The sequence below is a fragment of the Palaemon carinicauda genome, chromosome 19 (genome assembly GCF_036898095.1).
Source record: "Palaemon carinicauda isolate YSFRI2023 chromosome 19, ASM3689809v2, whole genome shotgun sequence".
Taxonomy (NCBI): domain Eukaryota; kingdom Metazoa; phylum Arthropoda; class Malacostraca; order Decapoda; family Palaemonidae; genus Palaemon; species Palaemon carinicauda.
Window position 1 is genome coordinate 7,098,900 of NC_090743.1, and position 22,812 is coordinate 7,121,711.

At 34.4% G+C, this 22,812-nt stretch overlaps 1 protein-coding gene across 2 annotated transcripts in view; it reads right to left on the reverse strand.

Moving 5' to 3' along the window:
* Nucleotides 1-202: 202 nt before the first annotated feature.
* Nucleotides 203-22,812, reverse strand: part of Ino80 (chromatin-remodeling ATPase INO80) — a 58,124-nt gene continuing 35,514 nt past the window's right edge. The window contains exons 19-33 of one of the 2 annotated variants that reach the window (XM_068393111.1): nt 22,378-22,653; nt 19,840-20,116; nt 17,753-17,902; nt 15,828-15,947; nt 15,543-15,648; nt 13,162-13,289; nt 10,735-10,829; nt 10,264-10,336; nt 8,281-8,439; nt 8,003-8,102; nt 5,443-5,543; nt 3,642-3,761; nt 2,973-3,063; nt 2,428-2,646; nt 203-1,285 (exon numbers count right to left, since the gene is read on the reverse strand). In XM_068393111.1, coding sequence (XP_068249212.1) covers nt 1,071-1,285; nt 2,428-2,646; nt 2,973-3,063; nt 3,642-3,761; nt 5,443-5,543; nt 8,003-8,102; nt 8,281-8,439; nt 10,264-10,336; nt 10,735-10,829; nt 13,162-13,289; nt 15,543-15,648; nt 15,828-15,947; nt 17,753-17,902; nt 19,840-20,116; nt 22,378-22,653 — 2,230 coding nt within the window. In that variant the 3' untranslated portion in view covers nt 203-1,070. Of the gene's footprint in view, nt 1,286-2,427; nt 2,659-2,972; nt 3,064-3,641; nt 3,762-5,442; nt 5,544-8,002; nt 8,103-8,280; nt 8,440-10,263; nt 10,337-10,734; nt 10,830-13,161; nt 13,290-15,542; nt 15,649-15,827; nt 15,948-17,752; nt 17,903-19,839; nt 20,117-22,377; nt 22,654-22,812 lie in introns of both variants that reach the window. The other variant, XM_068393110.1, reaches the window with a different exon arrangement.

A 22,812-nucleotide genomic window follows, 5' to 3' on the forward strand; every position in this document is an offset into this window, starting at 1 on the left:
CCTAACTGGGCTATTTTCCCTGTTGGTGCCCCTGGGCTTATAGCATTCTGCTTTTCCAACTAGGGTTGTAGCTTAGCAATTAATAAAAATAATAATAATTATATAGCACTGAATGGCCTTTGATGCCTCAATCCTTGACTTAAGGCCTAAATTTTATAATCAATTTAATTTAATCAAAAGGTAAGATAAAAATGAAACAATATTGCCAATATAATTCATAAATTTGTATTTTTTTTTTCATTCGGAGGAAGTAGATATAAATCTAAAATATCTAACTTACCATATTGTTTAAACAATATACAATAATAAAAATTTCATTTTTTTTTTTACATAGACAAAAATTCCTAACCTCCCTTTTCTCGCTAGTCTTCCAGTTTTTCAATCTAACTCAATGCCAGTTTTACCCTTTTTTACAGAAATGCATACAATACATATGGCTACTGGTCACAGATAAAACTGGTTTTGTTTCCATGTTTTGACAATACTGTACAACTGAAAAGGATTTGCTTAAATTTTCTAAGCCGACATCCATTCTATTCGATACGTTTGAAGTGAATGAAAAAAAAAATATCACTCAATTATTGCACATACTCTCAAGGACAGCTTAGTAATTTAATTTTAACTACAATTTAACCATAAAAAAAAAATATAAAAAAATGTGCAAAATCCATATGTATAATATTTGAATTTTGTTTACTCAAAAGAACAAACTTGCCACCCAATTATACGATAAAAAGTATTAATTACTGTATAACTTAATCTAAGAAATCTAATTGCTTTAGTCATTTTATAAGTGGGATTTCATTGTCATTAAAAATTTTCCAGCCTGAGAAAACAATAATAAAAACACCAAATTCCAAATAATATTAAAAATGTACATCAAGCCTAAAAAGAAATTAGGCTAAAATTGATTCAAACATAAGGAGTGACTAAACGAAAGTTTGCTTTTGGTTTTGTCCCTCAGCAACCAAAACTCAAATAAATAAAATAAATATTAAACCAACTGCCAGTCACCTCTTCCTATTTAAAAGTCCCATGATATGTCAACTATTGTTTACATAACCTTCCCTTCATGTGTAAAAACCAAAAGGTTTTTGAGAATTATCATCTGGTTTAGGGGTATTAAGTGTCGTGCCTAAAGCTAGGGGTAGAGCCGGCGGAGTTCTCGTTCCCTGGTGACCGGGGCCCAGTGGAAGTAGACGAGGTCGTCCTCGACCCCTTTTCATTGGAAGACTGCTTCCCCCTGCACCATTAGAACCAACGGGGCTACCACTGTTTCCACTACCTGAAGTCCAGTGATAATGAAAGTCATTACAATGTTAAAGAAATCATATACTGTACTATTTGACTCGAGTGCATACATACATACATATACCAAGGCACTTCCCCCAATTTTGGGGGGTAGCCGACATCAACAAAGAAACAAAAACAAAAAGGGGACCTCTACTCTCTACGTTCCTCCCAGCCTAAATGATAAAAATAAAGCTAGTTAATTTGATAAAAACTGCTGTATAGAATCTGTCTCCAAAGATTTATAATGAACTATATGCTATGTGTAAAATACTACACTAGATTATCTTGAAAGATATGTAGTAGTTATACTCCATGGACTACTATAGATTTTTGTGACTTAACATTGACAATGCTGTAGTATATTGTGTTAATTTTCATTCCATTTTCATACAGTATGTAATTATTACTTAGTGTAAGAAGTCTCGGGTGTATTCAAGGATTAGGTAAAACTATAGAAATTGAGGTACTAATACTCCCAAAGCAAACTGAACTACCATCAAAATTTGAAGTATATAATATTTCTTACTAATTCAGCTGAATATTTTATCAAACCTCATTCTGAGGGAACTGAAATAAAAATAAAGACTTGCTCCTATTGAAGTTTTGATAACATTTATAAACACAAGTCCTGGAAGAGGAACTTAACATCTTAACAAGAGAAAATAATATTATCTTGCATATAATGTTTTATAATGTTTGTCTTTCAATATACAGTGGACAAATCATTTGAAGAAATATTTAAAATTTTTCTCTGGGTAAGTTGAGAAAGAAATTTGTTTACATGACCTAAGCCTCCATTAGGGAAAGCAGCCAAGTAAGGAAAGGAAATGGAGAAGCAAAGAATAAACAGTAAGAGAAATTGTTAAACAGATAAACTTTAAAACAAAACTTCTGTAAACCTGCTCAACAGAGGAGAATTTAAACAGCTTTTGAATGTCTCAAGTTCCACCGATTCAACTCTCTGATAGGGAAGATCATGCCATAATTTCAAGGATGGTGATAGCATTGATGTTAGAATATAAATAGCAAAGAATTACAACTAAATGTGAGATGGGTGTTCCCCTTTTATCATATTTAATACTTTACTTTTATCAATAATCTTTACATGAAAATAAAATGTTAGACAGAACGTACCAGGAGAGCCACCGCCAGGAAGTGTTGAAGACCCACCACCAACACCAGCGGATGAAGAGACTCCTGATGACACTGGAGAGGATGAAACTCCATCGCTTGATCTAGATAACCGTCCTCGAAGGGTGGAACCTTTAGGTCGTCCTCTCTTTCTTTGACCCCGAATGGGAGTACCTCCAGATGACGAAGATGGGAGGCTGCTGCCTCCAATAATACCACTCCCTGAAAATGATACTGGACACAATCATTAATACTATATACTGTATCTAAATTTGATTATGGAATATAGTTTGCCATGAAAATACCACAGAAATATTGTACTTGGATTTATAGTATACATTTAACAAATTTTTAAATCAATCTTTAGTGAAGAAAAAACAAATGAAAGCCTGGAAGAATCAGAAATAAAAATAAAAATTACTACTTAACAGGCAAAGAATTGTTAAGCCCATTAAATGTAAATTATCTACAAAACGCCTAATTGAACAAATACTGTACTTCAAAGTAAATTACGCTAAAATTTAGGAAAAAGTGGTCAATATTCTTACCAGGTGTAGATGGTGCCGGGGACTCAACATCAACAATAAGAGAACCATCATTACTCCCATCATCTAAATGAAGACTAGTAGTGACAGATACCTGAAAAATATATACAGATGGCTTAAATATATTTATTATACAAAAAAAACTTTTGATATAAAACCCACCTAATCAAAAGGTGTTTTAATCCATTGTGAGATAATCTTTGGACACATTAAAGGTTTAAAGGTCGATCATGAATGGCAGAGGCAAGGGACAGTGACATTGCCCTAGAGACGGACCATATATTATATGATCAGCGCCCAAGCCTCCTCTCCACCCAAGCTAGGACTAGGGAAGGCCAGGCAGTGGCTCCTGATGACTTAGCAGATAGACCTATAGGCTCCCCCAAACCCCCCAAATTTAGCTCACAAGGATGGAATGGTTGCAGACACTAATGGCACTAACGAGTCTGAGTGGGACTCGAACCCGTGTCAGGCAAACACCAAACAGAGATGTTACTAATCAGGCCACAACAACATGCAAAATTACAGTTAAATTTCCCCCATTCAGATCTTTATCTTGTTTTCCAGTTTATTCAGACATTTCTTGGTCAACAATACACAATGGACGATGATCTTGTGATGAAATATAAAGCAGGAAATTCATTTCAATAGCATGAATACAGCATACATTACCTCACTATGTGTTGGAGATGCTGGCGTTGAGTCAAGTGGAGTAGTATCACCACCACCACCAATATCCACAACACCTTCCTCAACGCGACGACGCTTTTCCTCTTGTTCTTTCTCCCACTTCTGCAAACAAAATTACGGTTAATATATAGGAAAAAACTATGGTAATATCTATAAGTTAGAATATTTGCTGAGAAGTTATTAACCCTTTTACCCCCAAAAGGACGTACTGGTACGTTTCACAAAACTCATCCCTTTACCCCCATGGACGTACCAGTACGTCCTTGCAAAAAACTGGTATTTAAATTTTTTTTTTTGCATATTTTTGATAATTTTTTGAGAAACTTCAGGCATTTTCCAAGAGAATGAGACCAACCTGACTTCTATGACGAAAATTAAGGCTGTTAGAGCAATTCAAAAAAAAAAAATATACTGCAAAATGTGCTTGAAAAAAAATAACCCCTGGGGGTTAAGGGTTGGAAATTTCCAAATAGCGTGGGGGTAAAAGGGTTAATGCAAAGGCCTTTTGTGAAATAGTTACAATGTATGAAAAATTATATCAAAATTTAAATAGAAATCCATAAAATGCAATATACAAATCTAAAATCAATTCTCATAACTACAAAACATAAAATATCCCTTAGTAATTCATAAAAACCTATAATTTTTCAGAAGGAACCCATAGCAAAAATGTTTTAGCAAATGAAATACAGCAATACCCAGATATACACGTTCACTGGTTCCAGTTGATTTTTTTTATTTTAAAAGTAAATTAGAAATGCTTCTACGTATAAAGTGCTCCTTACAATTCCTATTATTATTATTATTATTATTATTATTAAATGCTAAGCTACTACTCTAGTTGTAAAAGCAGGAAGCTATAAGCCCAGGGGCCGCAACAGGGAAAATAGCCCAGTGAGGAAAGGGAATAAGGAAAAATAAACTATTCTAAGAAGAGTAATAACATTATAATAAATATTTCTTAAACTATAAAAACTTTAACAAAACAAAAGGAAGAGAAACTAGATAGAACAGTGTGTCCGAGTGTACCCTCAAGTAAGAGAACTCTAATCCAAGACAATGGAAGACCATGGTACAGAGGCTATGGCCACTACTCAAGACTAGAGAACAATGGTTTGATTTTTGAGTGTCCTTCTCCTAGAAGAGCTACTTACCATAGCTGAAGAGTCTCTTCTAACCTTACCAAGAGGAAAGTAGCCATTGAACAATTAGAGTGCAGTAGTTAACCCCTTGGGTGAAGAAGAATTGTTTGGCAATATCAGTGTTGTCAGGTGTATGAGGACAGAGGAGAATCTGTAAAGAATAGGCCAGACTATTCGGTGTCTGTGTAGGCAAAGGGAAAGAACCGTACCTAGAGAAAAGGGTCCTGACTGTCTGGCCAGTCAAAGGACCCCATAACTCTTTATCGGTAGTATCTCAACGGGCGGCTGGTGCCCTGGCCAACCTACTACCTATTGATAATAAAGTACTTAAACCTGTTATTTTATATCTACAGTTATTTAAGATTTCTTAATAAATCCTAAGGTGAAATAGTGTGAGGGGTATTACTGTACATATTTTTGTTAACTAAACACTGCCTTAACATGTTTAGTATCTATATGACTAAACTATGCAAGTCTGCTGAATAGGCCTATGCTTATCCCACAATTAATTTTTCAAATATTAGGCAACCTACAACCTAAATAAATTCCTTGTTTTTTTTTTTTTCACTAGAGACAACTACACTAATTTTTTCTTTATCCATCTTGATGGATTTAATAAAAAAAATGTTGAAAGTTCAGACCTTCTCAGCATATCTTTTTCTCATTCTCTCTCTCATCTTTTCACGATTAACTTCAATTTTGTGTTCTTCCAATATTCGCCGTTCTTGCTGTCTAGCTCGATCTGAAATGTCAAAAAAATATGTGATAAAATACATGTACTTTAATCTCGAGACATGAATCTGTACAAATCCAAACACTGTATAAAGGTACTCTACTGTATATTCAAAATCTTACCAAATACAAAAAATATATGATTATGTTTAGATTTACAAATATTGTATATTCCTTGAAAACTAATTATTTCAATACCTTTGTGTGGGTCACAGACAAATCCCAAACAAGTCAATACAGTACATTAAGAAAAATTAAAAAATTATCAGTTGGCTTAAAGTTGGAGTGTGTCTCAGGTTCTTGAACATTTAATAGTTAAGTAAATCATACTTTTACCTCATTTACCACAAAAATATTATAAAAAATTCTTTAATTCCTTATATTAATATAAAAAGTTAACTTCTAAGCTAGGGCCTTCATGAACATGAATAGATGCTTCAAAGGTGTGAGTTCAGTGACCTCACAGATTTTATGTATCAGACATGTTTGAACACCCAAAATGACTAGTCAATTAAAGTTCCACTGAAGTCTAATTAATATAATTACAAGCATAACTAAAACATTATAAAAATTATAAAACTTCAATGTAGAAACTACAACTTTCTGACCTCTAATATTATAATTTTAAGAAATTCTCTCTCCCTCTCTTATACAGTTGGCCATCCTTATCGGTGGGTATTGGGTTTTAAGCCCCTCCTTTGGGTAGAGAATTTTGAGGATAATAGGACATCCTAAACTAAGGATATATTTTCACTTGTAAATATTCATTTACAAACTGTAATTATTCTCTAATGTATAATACAGCAATGAATGTACATATTGTACTATAATAGTAATACAGTACAGTACAATAAAATAAAATCTTATACAGGCAATATTAATATGCCAATCTCTCATATATACATAACAGTATACGCCTTTCCTCTATTCAAATGTAGGACTGAAAATGAATATGAGTAAAACTAAGATAATATTCAATGTAAATGCAGACAACAAATTAAAGTTATGGACAAACCTCTAGAGATTGTTAATGAATATATGTACTTAGAACAGATGGTAAGTGTTTCCCCAGGACAGAAGACCAAAATTAAAAGAAGGATAAGCATGGGATGGAGAACATTTGGTAAAGAAAATGAGATTATGAGATGTAAAATGCCACTTTTTCTAAAAAGAACAGTATTTAATGAGATGGTCCTACCAGTTTTAACTAGTACAGTAAGTTTAGTTATTTTTAAATATTTTAGAATAGTTTCTAATTATCACTGACGATATAAATAGTGATTAATGATGATATGATATTCTTATTTGTATTCTTGTTGCAAGACTTTGAAGGACAATATCTCTGCTTTATAGTTATTGACATTCAAAACCATTTTCATCATTATTTACAAAGATATTTAAAACTCAAGACATCGTTGGAAAGAGGAATAAAATTGCAAAGATCTGGTCACAGGAATTAAATTTGTAAGGTTATTGGAAATGTTCCAAATTTTTCAGTTTAAAAAGAAAAAATATAACCAATAAAATGAAATGAAATTAATTTAGAAAAAATTTATCTGACCAATATTTTTACACTTCAAATAGTACTAAGCATCACAATTATTTAATTCATGCAGTATATTTTAAGAAAAATAAAAAAAAATTATTTAATACAGAATCATCAGAGTAATAATGCAAATAAGTTAAAATGGCAATGCAATGATATTTGCCGATTTTGGCTTTAAAGGCGGACGATCCGCTAAGGAGTAATGGAAAGGTAAACTATCCTTGCGCTAGAAAACTGAATGCGTGGAACGTTTTTTGAGATGAAATGTTATTGCATTTCACCACCCTACTGACTCTCCGCAGAAGACTTCCAAAACTTTTAGAGGTCATAAGTTATGCTTCAGAGTTACCTTAGGATATGAAAATGTAGAGCTGATCTAACTATAGCAGAGGTTGCGTTTTCCAAGAATCAATGCGCCTCCTGCCTTTTGGGCTTAAGTCTGACTCAAAAATAATACATAGTACTCAACTAACTTGGGAAATGTGAAGTATGTTGTAATAATACAAAATCCACAATTACATTGTTGTACTACTATAAATGGCTGTTTGGTGAAGCCAAAAGTGTAAGCTGCAAAAATTGGAATGAGTTTATCAGAGACAAACAGTACTATGAAGGGAGAGGATATGTAACAGCTCCTCACCTATCCTCTTCCTTAGATTCCTAGACTGGGTTAAGTCTGTTTGGGGTGCAGATATCTATGGTTATCTACAGATACGTCCCTGATTATACACGATATCTTAGGATAGTCGTTCCGGGGGTTAGAACCCTGTGATACCTGACGGTAATTCTCTTGTAATATCACTCACAGAAATATTATACAGTAGGAAGCTGCCGAAATGAACTTCCATCAGGACGACATGGCTATCTCACCCAAAAATAGATTTTTCCTACGTCAAAGTCCGTTTTTGAAAGATAAAACTTACACTGTTTCTCAATATCATCATCCAACAGAAGAGAGACAACTTCCTTTGGCTTCAATGTGTCAGGTTTAAAGTTACCACCACTAATAACCATTCGCTGAATCTGTAAATCAAAGAGAAAACATTTTAAATACCAATGTTAAACAAAATAGGCAATAAAAGCACAGCCTTTATAGGGTCCTGTTACAACATCCATAAACATCTCTACTTCATAATTATCACTTCAGAAAGTATTAGCAATTACAACAGCATCTTATTTCTAAATAATATAATCACTTTACCTCACTCTTCTCTCTGGCCCTCTGAAGGATCCTTTCCTCGATAGTAGCCTTACAAACCAAACGGTACACTGTAACTTGCTTCGTTTGTCCTAGGCGATGAGCTCTGTCCATAGCTTGCTGGTCTACAGTAGGGTTCCAGTCAGAATCATAAAATATAACCTGATAACAAGAAAATAAAAACAGATTAATGAATATATTGCCTCAGGTAAATTGTGTTATTTAAATCATACCCAGAACCCCTTACACAAGAAAAATAAAAAAGAAGTAACATGACAGACTTCAATTCAAAATCCTGTCACATAGTCAAATTCCTATAAAAACAAATAAAACACCATATATCATCATATACATTTTTTTATCCAGTTGCCTTCAGGCAGTATGATGTTATATCAGTACAGTATTCTTCACTCTCTGGTTCTGTACTATGTTTTCCTCAACTCCCCTTAGGTTTAGGTCACCCACTGTCACCCCTTCCCACATTTTTGTGCCTCAATACAAGATCTTTAACATGTTTTTAGTATCCTTACTGCTTTTCTGACTAACTTATCACAAGTTCAATCTCAATATTCAAGTTTTCAGCCTTTTTTTACAGTTTTGGGGCTTAATTTTTTTTTTCAACCAATTTCTTGTTGGTAATATAATCTTCCCAATGTACTCCAGCCATGTAATGTAACATTGCAAGGTTACATTTTAAAAATTCTCTGCCATTTTTATTGTCAGGGCCAATTTTTTTTTTTTTTTTTTTTTTTTTTTTGCTGCATTTAGTTGAACAGGATTCATGAACCAATAATGTCTCTGCTTTCTCTCCAAATGAAAAATTTTCATTTACCAAGTTTAGAAATCTTTCTCCATTTCTTCAATATTGAAGCCAGTCTTTTTCTTCCTGCTCTCTCAATGCATGCTTCTAAGTCCAGTGCATTTCCAAGGTGATAAATATGCTCCACTTCTTCTAAAAACAACTATTTCAACTTATACAAGTTTAATGCATATAGAAGTTTACCGGAGTTTCGTTCACATTGCTGATGCAAGATAATTTATCCAAGAGATGAGTAATGTTATGAAAAATATTTAACCTACTGTATCCATATGTAAAAAATCCTACACATCGCAAAATAGGAAAACCATTTTGTTTGCAATTAGTAAAAAATAACAAACTAACACTAATGAATGTGATAATTTACAATAATTGTAAACTGCAATGAAGGATAATTGTACATTCCATTTCCTAAATAATTTATAAGTCAGTTTAATTTCGTATCAATTATACCCACATAAATTACGAACCCACCAGCAAAAAGGAAGACAGTACTAGACTAGTTTTCAATCAAAAGTTACGAAACAATGCTACTGCTATAACATTCAAGGAGACAAAGATTGTGTGAGATTGGAGAAAGTGAGTATAATTATAATCATGATGGATCTTTAATAAATGAATAATATGCTTATCTGTTATTACTCCCGTCATTAAGGCTACCCTTGAAATTATCAAAGGGTTAGAGAAAGAGTAAAAGATAGATAAAGGTTGCTGAGAACATAACCACCTTTCTGTACTGGATGCTCATAGAGAAGAGTTGATTTTATTGTTGGCATGGAATTTTTCTTCAAATAGGCTAATTATTATGAAATTAGGCTTGATAATAAAATGTAAGGTTAATATGGTTTGGTTACATTTGTTATCATTTACTGTACCTAGGCCTACACCAGCTTACCAATGCTTGAAAAGACAAAAAATATTTGATATGGTATGTGGCGCCTGACTCGCAGTCTTTGAATAGCTTCGCAGATACTGAAAATTTATTTTTGAGAGCTAACGACAGCATAAATAGGGAATCGCACAATTCAAACACAATACTGTACATATGCTGCCAGAATGGAAGGGATATGTTTTGAGACTTCAATCAGAACCATGATTACTTAGATGCATAAGTAGTACAGTAATAATAATAATAATAATAAAAAACAAAATATCCTCCTAAAACTCACAGTATCGGCAGCTGTGAGGTTTATACCAACTCCTCCGGCTCGGGTGGATAACAAGAACACGAATATATCTGCTCTGAAAAACAATAATTATATGAGCCAAATAAATTAATATAACATGCAATTTTCCATAATAATACTCCATTTTATTGTCATTTATTAGTGCTTAATACAAATGCCAATTTGAAATTCTCATTTGTAAAAGTGCTCTTAAAGTTTTTGAATATTAAGATAGCCATAACTCATCTTCAATAAATCCAATAAACTTTCTTTTTATTCTATCTAATTTTATTCAACAATCAGGTTTTTTTTTTATTCTATCTAATTTTATTCAACAATCAGGTTTTTTTTTTATTCTATCTAATTTTATTCAACAATCAGGTTTTTTTTATTCTATCTAATTTTATTCAACAATCAGGTTTTTTATTTATTCTATCTAATTTTATTCAACAATCAGGTTTTAAGTCTCCTTACTTGGTTTGGAAATCAGCCACCATGTCTCTTCTATCTGAAATTTTTGATGATCCATCCAACCTCATGTATTTGTGCTTTCGATGCCACATATATTCCTGCATAAAAAATATGTAGACACATTTATAAAAATATTTTGGCCAATGAACCATTGTGTTCACAAAATTATTACTGTCAAAAATTTTGTTTCGAAAATTAAATCAATTTTCATATAAACTGATTACTCGATCATTTTTTTTTTTTTTTATAAAAAATATAAATGTTAACACATTCAGGACATTAGTTACTACCCACCCAGAAATTTTTGAGAACAAAGTTTATCTTACAATATGCATCATTTAAAATTTTTGGTGTAACTCTTTATTGCAAATTCCCTTTTGTGAAACATATCCAGTCTATTTATTCTTTCATTGCAAAAAAAAAAAAAAAAAAAATATTTTACAGCACTGTATATCAAGAAAGTCTTATAAGTCTTAGAGAACTGTTTATCCATAAGAAATATTTTTCTTCATTTGTTATGTTGTTTTTAATATTGTGCTCCTCCCTAATTGTTGGCAGATTTTTACCTTTGCAGGGTATGCAAGGAAACTGAGCAGTTTCAAATAGATTGACTGGCCACAGATCCCTGACGCTGTTACTCCTGCCAGAGATGTGCTCATCTAGCCCACGACTTTTAAACAAAAAATATGGCAGGGAGGAAGGGGGTCCCTTGTCCAATCCATTTGGAAAGAGGTAAGAGTTGTTGAGGAAGAGGGGAAAAGCAAGAGTAGCTAGCGCCCACTTTTCAGATGCGGCAGCCAACGAGACAAAGTAATATGAGTCTTTCATAGGGTGCTCCTTACACCACACAGGGAGCAGAAGCTCTACCCTAGGGAGTCACTACACCACCTGCAAGGAACTAACAGGCGAGGAAGCAAGGCAATTGACTGAAGAGGAGAAATAGTCTTCCCCCATATGCCTCCATATTAGCACAGAGTACTGGATGTTTATTTGATGATTCAAGGTTACGAACAGCTGGCTTTGCCAGACTCTAAAACCAGTATATCACTCCGAGAAAGGAGGGATGCCAGGGGAACTCTCCAATTAATAATATGGATAACCCTTGACAAGTCTGGAAATTATCTCCAAGCAGACAGAATGGTAGAATAGGAGTTTCATGAGGGAGATATTAAGTTCAAGCATAAATTTTTCATATCATCGCCCTGCAAGATCCTATGGATAAACTGTATATTGGGGCTAGACTTTCTACAATATTAGAAACTCACCGTAATGGAAAGTGATGGTTATAACACATGGGTTTCAGTAAGCAGATGTGAAAACTGAGTTATGTCTGTTGACTCTCATATATTCACTGCCTTTCTGACCAATCATACCTAAACAATTCTCATCACTTGTCATAAATATCTCAACCTTTTGTACTGTCTTTTTTTCTTTTCTGAATAAAATCTCCCTACTGTAATATGGCCATGAATCATAGCATATTATAGTAACATATTTACCAAATGTCCTCAACTTCTCAGCAGGTTAAGAAACTAGGTGGTATGAAAGGGACAGGATGAAGATCAATACGAAGGTCAAGTACAGTATATAGTGGAAAAAGGGGATAACAAAGACCTTAAACATGACAAGACTTCAAGAAGCCAGAATATCATGTCTATGATCTTAATAAGAAGTGCCAACATTAAAATGTTCAAGATGACCTTGTAAAGTAACAGCTTCTAATACATAAACCAGTAGTTATTTTGTATCTCACAAAATGATGTACTCTTGTAATGGAAACTTTTTATTTATAAGACATTCATGCTGCATTAATCCTCTTTCTTTATTTTGTCAAGTTTTGCCTTGCAGTCTAGTGTCTCCCAAAGGAAACAGTAGTGCTCAAAATCTTCTAAAACCTGCCTGCTTCATATTATGGCTTTCTACTTCGGTCTTCCTCATTTGCACTTACAATACATTTCAGGCATCAAAACTCTAACCCCGTATATGTTTTGTGATTATGAATACATCATGTTATATCACTTTCGATATTCAGTATGCACAACACCGTTTTCCAACAAAAACTAGATAGCCACTTTTTTAATGTTCTCTAACCATTGCACTATTGCTTCCCTTCAAGTCACGAAAAGATTTTATTTGATAATGCTGATATTCAGTCCTCTCTTCTCTATTCTACTCTCCCACCTATACATCTCCACAGATTTTGGTGTTCCCAATGGGTAATCTATAAGGCATAACTTTGAAACAGATTATAACAATCTATTTATCATTGCAAAGGTTGTTTACATATGAGCAACTTGGCATCAACTATTTATAATAAGTTATGGCATCACAGTTTTACAAAACATATCCTTTTTTAATAAACACAAGACTTCCCTAAAAGCTTTACAATTTGGATCTAGTGATACATCTATCAAATACTAGTACACTTACCTCTAGTAAATCAATCATTTTTGTCATTTGGGAATAAATCAACACTCTGTGACCTCCAGCTTTCAGCTTCTTCAAGAGGCTATCAAGAACGTAAAGTTTACCGGCATCCATAATGAGAGAGTGCTTATCTGTTGAAAAAAAGAAAAATCTGTAACTAATCCATTGGTTATAATGGAATCAATAAAATAGAGGAAAAACAACGAAGAAAGACAATAGAATATTAAAGCCTAGACATATGATATTAACATTAAACGAGAGATTGACTGAAAACTGTTAACACATGTACTTCCACATGATATTTATTTACATTACATACTATTTTGCATAAGTCTCTTAAAAGTTAACATGTACAGTAAAAAGCCTTTTTTTCCCTGCCCTCCCAATCACAAAGGGAGGACAAGGGAGAACTACTTCTTACAGATCCAGTCTAATAAAAATGCTTCTCAGAAATATAGCTTACCAGCATCAATGTTAGATCCAGCATACAAAAGCTTACCTCCAAGTATGGGGTAGGAAAAAAGCAGAATAGACAGTCATTATACCATTCCTCCAGACTTATGTCGAACACTTTACCATAGAAAAGATTCCTCCCTAATCATATAGGAGATGGGAAGGCTATATAACTACTAGAGCCACCACCACAGGGCCAAAGAACAAAAGGGTTGAAGGACTTGTGGGTATACTCCCTTGAAGAAGGCTGTAAAGGTTATTCCATTTTCAAACTCCTTCACAGATTCTTCGGAGTCAAAGTGGGATCAATATCCTTGACTTTACGAGCTCTAGTTTGAGCTGGTATTTTGATGCCCTGAAAGGTCAAAGCATCCATTCTTAATTGTCTCTCAAAGCCATAAAGAGACAGCATTCCTTCTCAAGTTTTTCTTGGTTTTGCTAGTGCTAAGAAAGAGACAGTGACATTCAGGTCTAAGACGTAGAGTCACCTTCAGATGACACTGCATAGCTCTCACAGAAAAAAAACGTATCTCCTCCAGACACTTCACATCAAGAGGGGTTGGAGGTCTTAAACCTGGAGTTATGTCTAGAGGGGTTCAGAATTTTGACCACGAACTCTGGCAAAAAACTAAGACCTCCTTCCCCTCAGCATGCGTTATTACATAAGATACACCATGCAACTTGCATACTATCTTCACTACTGTAATGAAAAGCCAGTCTCGAGAGTCAAATCTCTGTCTTGATTTGAACTTCTCAAAGGCTCATATGGGGTACACTTAAAAGCCTGGAGAATAAGGGTCACATCTCACTTTGAAAGTCTGAGATTAGAGAGTGGGTTAGACTGCTCAAAACTCCACACAAGCATTGACAACTCTTTTGCCCATTCATAGCTCCTCACATGCATAGACAACTCTCATGAAGAGGAAAGGTCTATGCCCTTCAATCAAAACACTGTACTCCAGGCAGAGCGGTAGCCTTTCCAGCAGGGACTGTGAGATGCTTATCATTCACTTTCCCTGGTACACAACTACAGCGGACTATTACAGATAACTAGACACCACCAGTGAGACCTCACAAAAAGCCTTACTTTTAATAGAAATGTTGGATAGTCTAACCACAATGAATCAGTGACTACAAGGATTAGTGGTACCTCTGAAGGTGCATAGGAATAGTTCTTTCAGGACCCCGACTAGAAGTGCTGCCAGATCAAGATACCTCTCAGCATGGGACCATTTGTGAGGAACAAAGGTCAACTTCAAAGTTCAACTTGAGGACTTTGGTGATCACCACACTGTTGCTAGCAAATCAAGCAGATCATTGAGAAATCAGGCAATCAGGTGATCTCATGTGAGTTGGACTGCCTCCTCAAATATTACTCATGGGTCTGGAATGAGGAAACAAAACACCATGAGATTCCTGTTTAGATAAGTAGCCTGCAGGTCCATTCCCGGTGATCCCAACAAGGTAAGAAGCTCCTCCACTACACAAGGATGCAGGGATCTCTCCCATCCAATGATCTACTCCTAAAGACTGAGTGTGTCTACTAGTACATTTCCTCTTGTCTAGAATGTACCTAACTGACAGCTCTACAGAATGGAACACTGCCTAGATGTGTATATGCTTTGTCAACATGCAAAAGAGAGGCAAAAGCATGCCCCCTTGCTTATAGGACAGAGATTTAATCAACCATATAGAGTTCAATCACATGAGGATGGAAGAGCTATTTGGGGATGTGTTGACTAGGTCAACATGCACAACTGTATGATGATTAAAAAAAAAAAAAAAAAAAAAAAAAAAAAACACAGTCGAGAACATTAGTTTCAAATATTTCATGTACATGACTGAAGATTGTCTATCAACAGTAAAAGGTAACTTTTGATCAATGGGTTGAAATGAACAACATTCTTTCTATAACATCACAGTTATCTTACCAGGTATTAGGATCCTACTCCATCCTAATCTAGGATGTGATGCTCTAAGTCCTCCAACATCAATGCCAGTAAATTTCTGCCTTCTCTCCATCCAATCCCTTTCAAGCTAAAATGATATAAACAGTACAATTATTCTTTAGTAAAAATTACATGTGTAACCATAATTTTCTGTTTAATTTGCCTCAAGTCTCTAACTATGAAAGTCAGAAAAGGGTTACCATATGTATCGCAAAATATCTAAAGTATATACAGTTAAAGAATATGAATACAGTACAACCTACTTACCTCTTCAGACCCATGAAGAATAGGAATTAAACCATCAGGAGTGTCCGATTGCTGACATCTAACCCGCCACCATGCCGCACTTCGGTCATGAGAGAAGAGTTCTTTTTCTAAACATTGTGCCTGTACAACACATATAAATTATCATTTGTAACCCAAATAAAAAACCAATTAGGATTTCAATGCGATCAAGCTTTATTGCAACATTTACAAAACCCCTACAAATCACAAAACCCACAGACAATAGAGGATCTAAAATTCTACATAGTAGAAAAATATGCTTATATATACAGTAAAAATTAATGTACCCAAATGATAAGCTATACAACAGCAGTGTAATAAAATTGTAGTACATTATAAATCTCTCTCTCTCTCTAATAATAATAATTTGTCATAAATTTTCTAAGAAAAAATTGCGTATTTTTATGATTCTTTAAACATACGATAAACTGGTATCATCAGATATGTGGAAATTTACCTGCAAGTTTTTATTTGAATCTAAAGATTTATCTCTAATATTTCACCCATCTTTCTACATAACCATAAGGCAGTTAAATGGGATAAGTTAGGTAGTCCTATAATAAAGGCTGATTCTGAACCTATGGGAACTAAAAATACCTCCTTAAAAATTTTGTAAAGATGTTATATATTAACCCTTTTACCCCCAGGCTATTTGGAAATTTCCAATCCTTAACCCCCAGGGGGTTATTTTTTTCCCAGCACATTTTGCAGTATATTTTTTTTAAATTGCTCTAACATAGAGAGGTCAGGTTGGTCTCATTCTCTTGGAAAATGCCTGAATTTTCTCAAAAAATTATCAAAAATATAAAAATTTTATAGCATTTTTTTGCGAGGACGTACCGGTACGTCCATGGGGGTAAAGGGATGGCTTTTGTGAAACGTTCCAGTACGTCCTTTGGGGGTAAAAGGGTTAATATAATAAAAATAGCCTGTAATTACATATTTGATTTACACTAAGCAGCCATTAAAACTCCTACACGGTGGTAGACAACCAATGTCCATAACCTATTATATTGAAAATAACAACAACTAATGTCATGAAAGGGAACAAAACGCATCTGAATGCTGACGCTAAATCAATTCAAAATAACCAAAGATATACAAAAGAAAATCCTTAACACTAAAATTAGAAGGAAAACTCATTAGAACATATCAAACCACCCAGTTACTATTACAACATAGGAATTTTGAGGTCCAAAGGTTTAGGGAAGGGATATGGGAGCTCTATTCTGGGGTTACTTCCCCTGGGTTGGGGCTCCTACACCGGTGATCCTCGGAGTAGAGGGTATGGAGAGAATTTTTTTTTAACCCTTTTACCCCCAGGCTTTTTGGAGCTTTCCAACCCTCAACCCCCAGGCGTTTTTTTTTTCAAGCACATTTTGCAATATATATTTTTCAAATTGCTCTAAAAGCCTTAATTTTTGTCATAGAGAGGTCAGGTTGGTCTCATTCTTTTGGAAAATAACTAAAGTTTCTCAAAAAGTTATCAAAAATATGCCAAAAAAAAAAAAATGTAAATAGCAGTTTTTTGCAAGGACGTACCAGTGTGTCCATGGGGGTAAAGGGATGAGTTTGGTGAAACGTACCAGTACGTCCATTGGGGGTAAAGGGATGAGTTTGGTGAAACGTACCAGTAAGTCCATGGGGGTAAAGGGATGAGTTTGATGAAACGTACCAGTACATCCATTGGGGGTAAAAGGGTTAAATGTCAAAAGCTCGCATTTCGTAGATTTAAGCACTGTGACAAGGTAAGATAGATCAAATTAATATAAAGGAGAAACTAAATTCACTTTTAATGGTGGTCTTGAAGACAGTTCATTTCCTGCTTTATGATGTAATGATAAGGAATTAGTCACCCTCTTTTTACATTTAAATGTGACAACAACATGAATTAAATTCATAAATACCTTAGGACAAGTGTGCAAAAGGAATGTTGGAAGCTGAGTGGGAAGACAGGTTCTAATTTCAGGGGGTCTCTCCTTATGTGGGAACTCTGGCAGGAGATTTACGTCGTTTGCGCTAGGTGCATCACTCACTACACCTATAATTGGTTCTTTCTGCAAATAAAACGATCACTCTATCAAATAATGAATCATATAATAATGCAGTGGCAAAACAATTATTTCCTTTTAAAATTTTTAAAAATAAGATAAGTTTTTCACACAAAGCCATAAATTGTATACTATTGCCTACTTGGTTTGTCACACAATTTCACAAAAATGCCATATCATTATTATTATTAACTTGAATAAAACACCATGCCACATATAACAATCTTGGGTATTAAAAATCCACAGTTATGTACAAGGTATATTTCAATAATAAAGAAATAGACAATGTATATAACTGATTGATTGATTGAAAGTTTTCTGGCATCCTGACATCTAAGGTCATTGACGCCGATACCATTTACTGTATATGAAAATTAAAAGAGAATTCGATTAAAACCATAAAAATTAAGAAGTCATTAAAATAGTTAAATAGTTTTCAGAAGACCTGCTTCTGAAATAAATCTAAAAATTCCGCTCGCATAGTAAGACACATCATGTCCAAGAATCTTGGCAAGGATAAACCTGCCATCCTCACCTCGAGCCTCAAACAGATATCTATTTCTTAAGTTAGTAAAATTAGGGCATTCGGTCAACAAATGCCTCACTGTTAAAGGTACTAAGCAGTCCTCGCAATACGGTTGGTGTTGGCCCTTCAGCAGAAACTGAAGATTTTTAATACCCATTATTATTATTATTATTATTATTATTTTAAGAAACACATTAAGCTTGTGTCTTCTTTAATTTCACAAAAAATTGGCTTATTGAGAAAATCTTATAAAATTTTAGGTGATCAATCTATTCTTAAGTGTTTCAATTCTTTCATTCTACCTTGTTTCTACCCTGTTTCGCTGGGCCACCAGCGAAGTAAAGGGGTAAGAAAATTATAATATTGAAGCACAGAATTAAATAATTAAAATTTTAGATTCAACTAGAAAAAAATGGTAGAAAAAATCCATGAAAAAACGGGACTCAAGATTGTTTTCATAAAGATATTTAAATATTTTCAAAATATGACAAGTTTGAAAGTAATTTGTTTTTTTCCTAACGATATAAACCTGTAGCTATTTGTTAGGGATTATCTTTTGGTAGCAGTAGGGGATTCAGTGTTATGAAGCTTCATCTGTGGAGGATGACGGGGGAGGGTGGGCTGTGGCACCCTAGCAGTACCAGCTGAACTCGGTTAAGTCCCTTGTCAGGCTGGGAGGAACGTAGAGAGGAGAGGTCCCCTTTTTGTTTCATTTGTTTGATGTTGGCTAACCCCCAAAATTGGGGGAAGTGCCTTGGTATATGTATGTATGTATGTATCTTTTGGTGAAGCTTTTAAGACTAGTCATTGAGACTTTTAAGCAAGATGGCAACTACCCAAACAGCTAGTAGCGGGAGTAAAGGGGGTTTGCCAGCTACCCCCTCTTTCACACACCAGTGAAACCAAGTCACTTTTTTATTGCAGGCAGGACTTATGGGGGGGGGAGAGGTGATGGCAGGGCAATTTGTATAAATAGCAACATTTTGTATCGTTAGGAAAAATACAAATTACTTTTCAAATTTGTCATGTAATCGAACTACGTTTCAAAGTAGTTTATCTAAAGAAAATAGATTTTTTGTTAATTCAAGAATCCTTTTATTCATTCTTTCCAAAATATTACTGAGTGTTACAGTCTAGCACCATAACTTAAATATGAGTAATTTCTGTTAAAAAGTCACAATACATTAAAATCAATACAATCCTAGTAATATTCAATTAAAGCACTTTTATTTGACATATGAAATCTGTAAGGAAACATCAATATTTAGACATTTTTCTACCACACAAGTTTTAAACAACAGGGGGTTTAATTCCATAAACAACTACCTTCAGACTACTGAAAATACAACTTTACTTATGTTGCTAATTAAATATATGGAAGTAATAAAAAAAAAAAATGACTCATGTTATAACCAACCTTTATACCGTGCCTTCTAGAAGAATGTTTCGATCCCGAAGAAGGTCTCTTATGGGAGCTCTTGTGGAGATTCCCACTCTTGCTCGGACTTCCTATTTTCAACGGATGAGATCTCTGGGGTGAAGTGATCTTAATAGGGGACACTTTCTCATCTGGGAAAGGAACTTCTTCTTTTACCTCTATTTTTATTTGGCTGATCTGTTGATCCTCATTATCACTATTTGGCCTTTGAGTCTCTGGTAACTCCTCTATGAGAGGAGCTCTTTCCTTTTTGGTTCTGTGAAGAATTAAAAAAAAAAAAATTGCATGAATTACAAAATGGGGCGTCATTAAAAAATAATGTGAGAAAACTATCTAAAAATATAAAATAAAACCTGACTTCATAATAAAAACAGAATTTTAATTAAAGGATTTTGACGAAGGAAAAATCTATTTCTGGGTGAGAGACCTGTGCCGCCCAGTGAAATTCCAATGGCTAGGATTACAATGGGACCTAAATTCCCACACCCTATGCCTCCCATCGGCCAAAAGCCAAATCCGGTTTATATCCTTCAACCTGGCCTTCAGTAATATGTCTGTTACTGAGGCAAACTGGAGGGCACCCAGAATCCTCTCTTGGTTTCTCCTGGACGTCAATTTGTCCTTGAGGAAGCGTTTCGTGTTCTTTGCGAGTTCTTGTCTTTTGGCCGATGGGAGGCATAGGATGTGGGAATTTAGGTCCCATTGTTATCCTAGCCATTGGAATTTCACTGGGCGGCACAGGTCGAGCCCAGAAATAGAATATGTTATTCTGATACATGCCAGAAGGAAACATTGCAAAAGTCTAGGAAGTGTGAACTTCTTGATCTTAGAATAAATAAAAAAACTTCTTTCTTCTTTCCTTTGAGAACCACCGAGATCTGTGAGATCTAAACCATAGGGTTGAGTTGAATCTGACACAAACTTGAATCCTACAGAGCAGGCCTAAATATTTTCGGGAGTTATACATATTGAATCTTATTGATAAATAAGTTAGAAATTAATAACTGATATATAGATATTCAAATTTTATCTATCAAACCTGTTTCTTAAAAACAGAAAAATACTTAAGATCAGATGATGTTTTCTGACCAAAGCATAATTCTCTGTGTTTTAAAAACAGTACAATCATGTTGCATGGTTACATTAGTCTCACACTCACTGCACTTGGAGACCGTTTAGTAAGGTGTGTACATTATGTCAATCATTGAGGCAAATACTAGTTCTCCTAATCACAAAACGCAAAAGGGCTGCTAGTGGTACAGGCTCAGAAATATCATCTGAAACATTTTCAACTAAAGTCCGATAAACCAAAATCAAATTCATATCCTGATGGCCTACAATTTTCTTCTCTAAAAGATTAGCAATAACTACTATTACAGTATCTGTAAAGAAGAGTATTTCAAGAATTCAGTACTTAACTTTGAAAAAAAAAAAAAAAAAAATTTCTTGGGTAAACCAGCTTGCAAAGCATGCATTTAAAAAGTTTATACTATTTCCTAGTTTATTACACACACACAGTCTTTCTGTAGAAAACCAGTTTGCATGCATTTAAAGATTTTTGTCTATTAGCAATAATGATGGGCCCAAACCAGAAAACTAAATTATAATCTAGAACAATATTAAGTAACCAATTAGACTTACGAGTCACAGTGTCTTTGAGAAATAGAAGGCGTTAACACTAAACAAGAACAAGAATTACCAGTCTTTCTTTGTGTTTGAGATAACAATTCATTAATATTATCGAACGAAATGGGACAACCGAAGAGAATAGAATAAAACCTTGGAAGTAGCTGTCTCCAGAGACTTAGTAGCACAAGCAGCATCGGAACTTACTTTAAGCCACTTATTTTGTATATTTTTTGGCAATAAAGTCACATAAGGTTTGAAAGGGAGATACCTCATCATTTAAGAGCACTTCTTCTATATTTTCTTCATCCTCAGCTTACTACAAAATATTACTCTGTGGACTCTTGGACTTTCAGCCCTTACCGCAAAATTGAACTTTCGAACGTCAAACCTACAGATATTAGGGGACGATTGCAAAAAGGTCTTCACTACCGGAAAAAATAGTGGCCCAAATTTTGTTGCTCCTTGATTCCTCAAATTGGTGACTGGTGAAGTTGTCAGCCCAGATTACCATAATCTTTCTATTTATAACAAATTGCTGAAGGCATTTTTATAAGGTTTCATTCACCACAAGTCCCCATCAGAGTTATTAGAATTTTCAAATAAATATATGTACACACAACCCTTTCAGCAGAAAAATTTTCCATGCCTTGGATTATGCATAAACCATAAAATATTAGTTAGAATACAATAATAAATAGAGAGAATTCTGAGAACAGTTAGTTGGTACTGTGTCTGCATTAACAGTTGGTCTTATGATCTTTTAGTCTTCTGTAAGACAAAAACATATGCAATAAAGGACACCAGGAACTAAATTTGTGCTCCATGAAACTGATAGGTTTGTAATAAAAACTCTTCTGAACATTATCATCTATATCAGAAAGCACTAACCTCATTATCCTGTGATTCATGGTCTCTGGAATGTAATGAATCACATGATCGGTGAATGTATATACAGATGAACAGAAGGACGTAAAAACTAGATCGGACAATACGGAACTTGATTGTACTTGGGGAGGACTGAGATTCGAGTCCACGATCAAAAGGTCTTTCTTTAGACGAGAAAACTTTGAGGCTGGTGATACTTTATTTCTGTTCTTGTGCGACCATCTGTTACGAAGATGTCTAATGTGGGCATACTGCAATGCTGCCACTAGCAATAAGCACCTGAAATAAAAGATATGTTTACCATTTAAGAATACAATGCATTTTGGTTAATCTATCAAAAATATTTTATCTAAAGAGGATATAGAAAAGCATTTGCTTGCCATTATAATAATGCCTTTACAAATTAAACTGAGCTGTGTTTCAACCAAAAAAGTTATA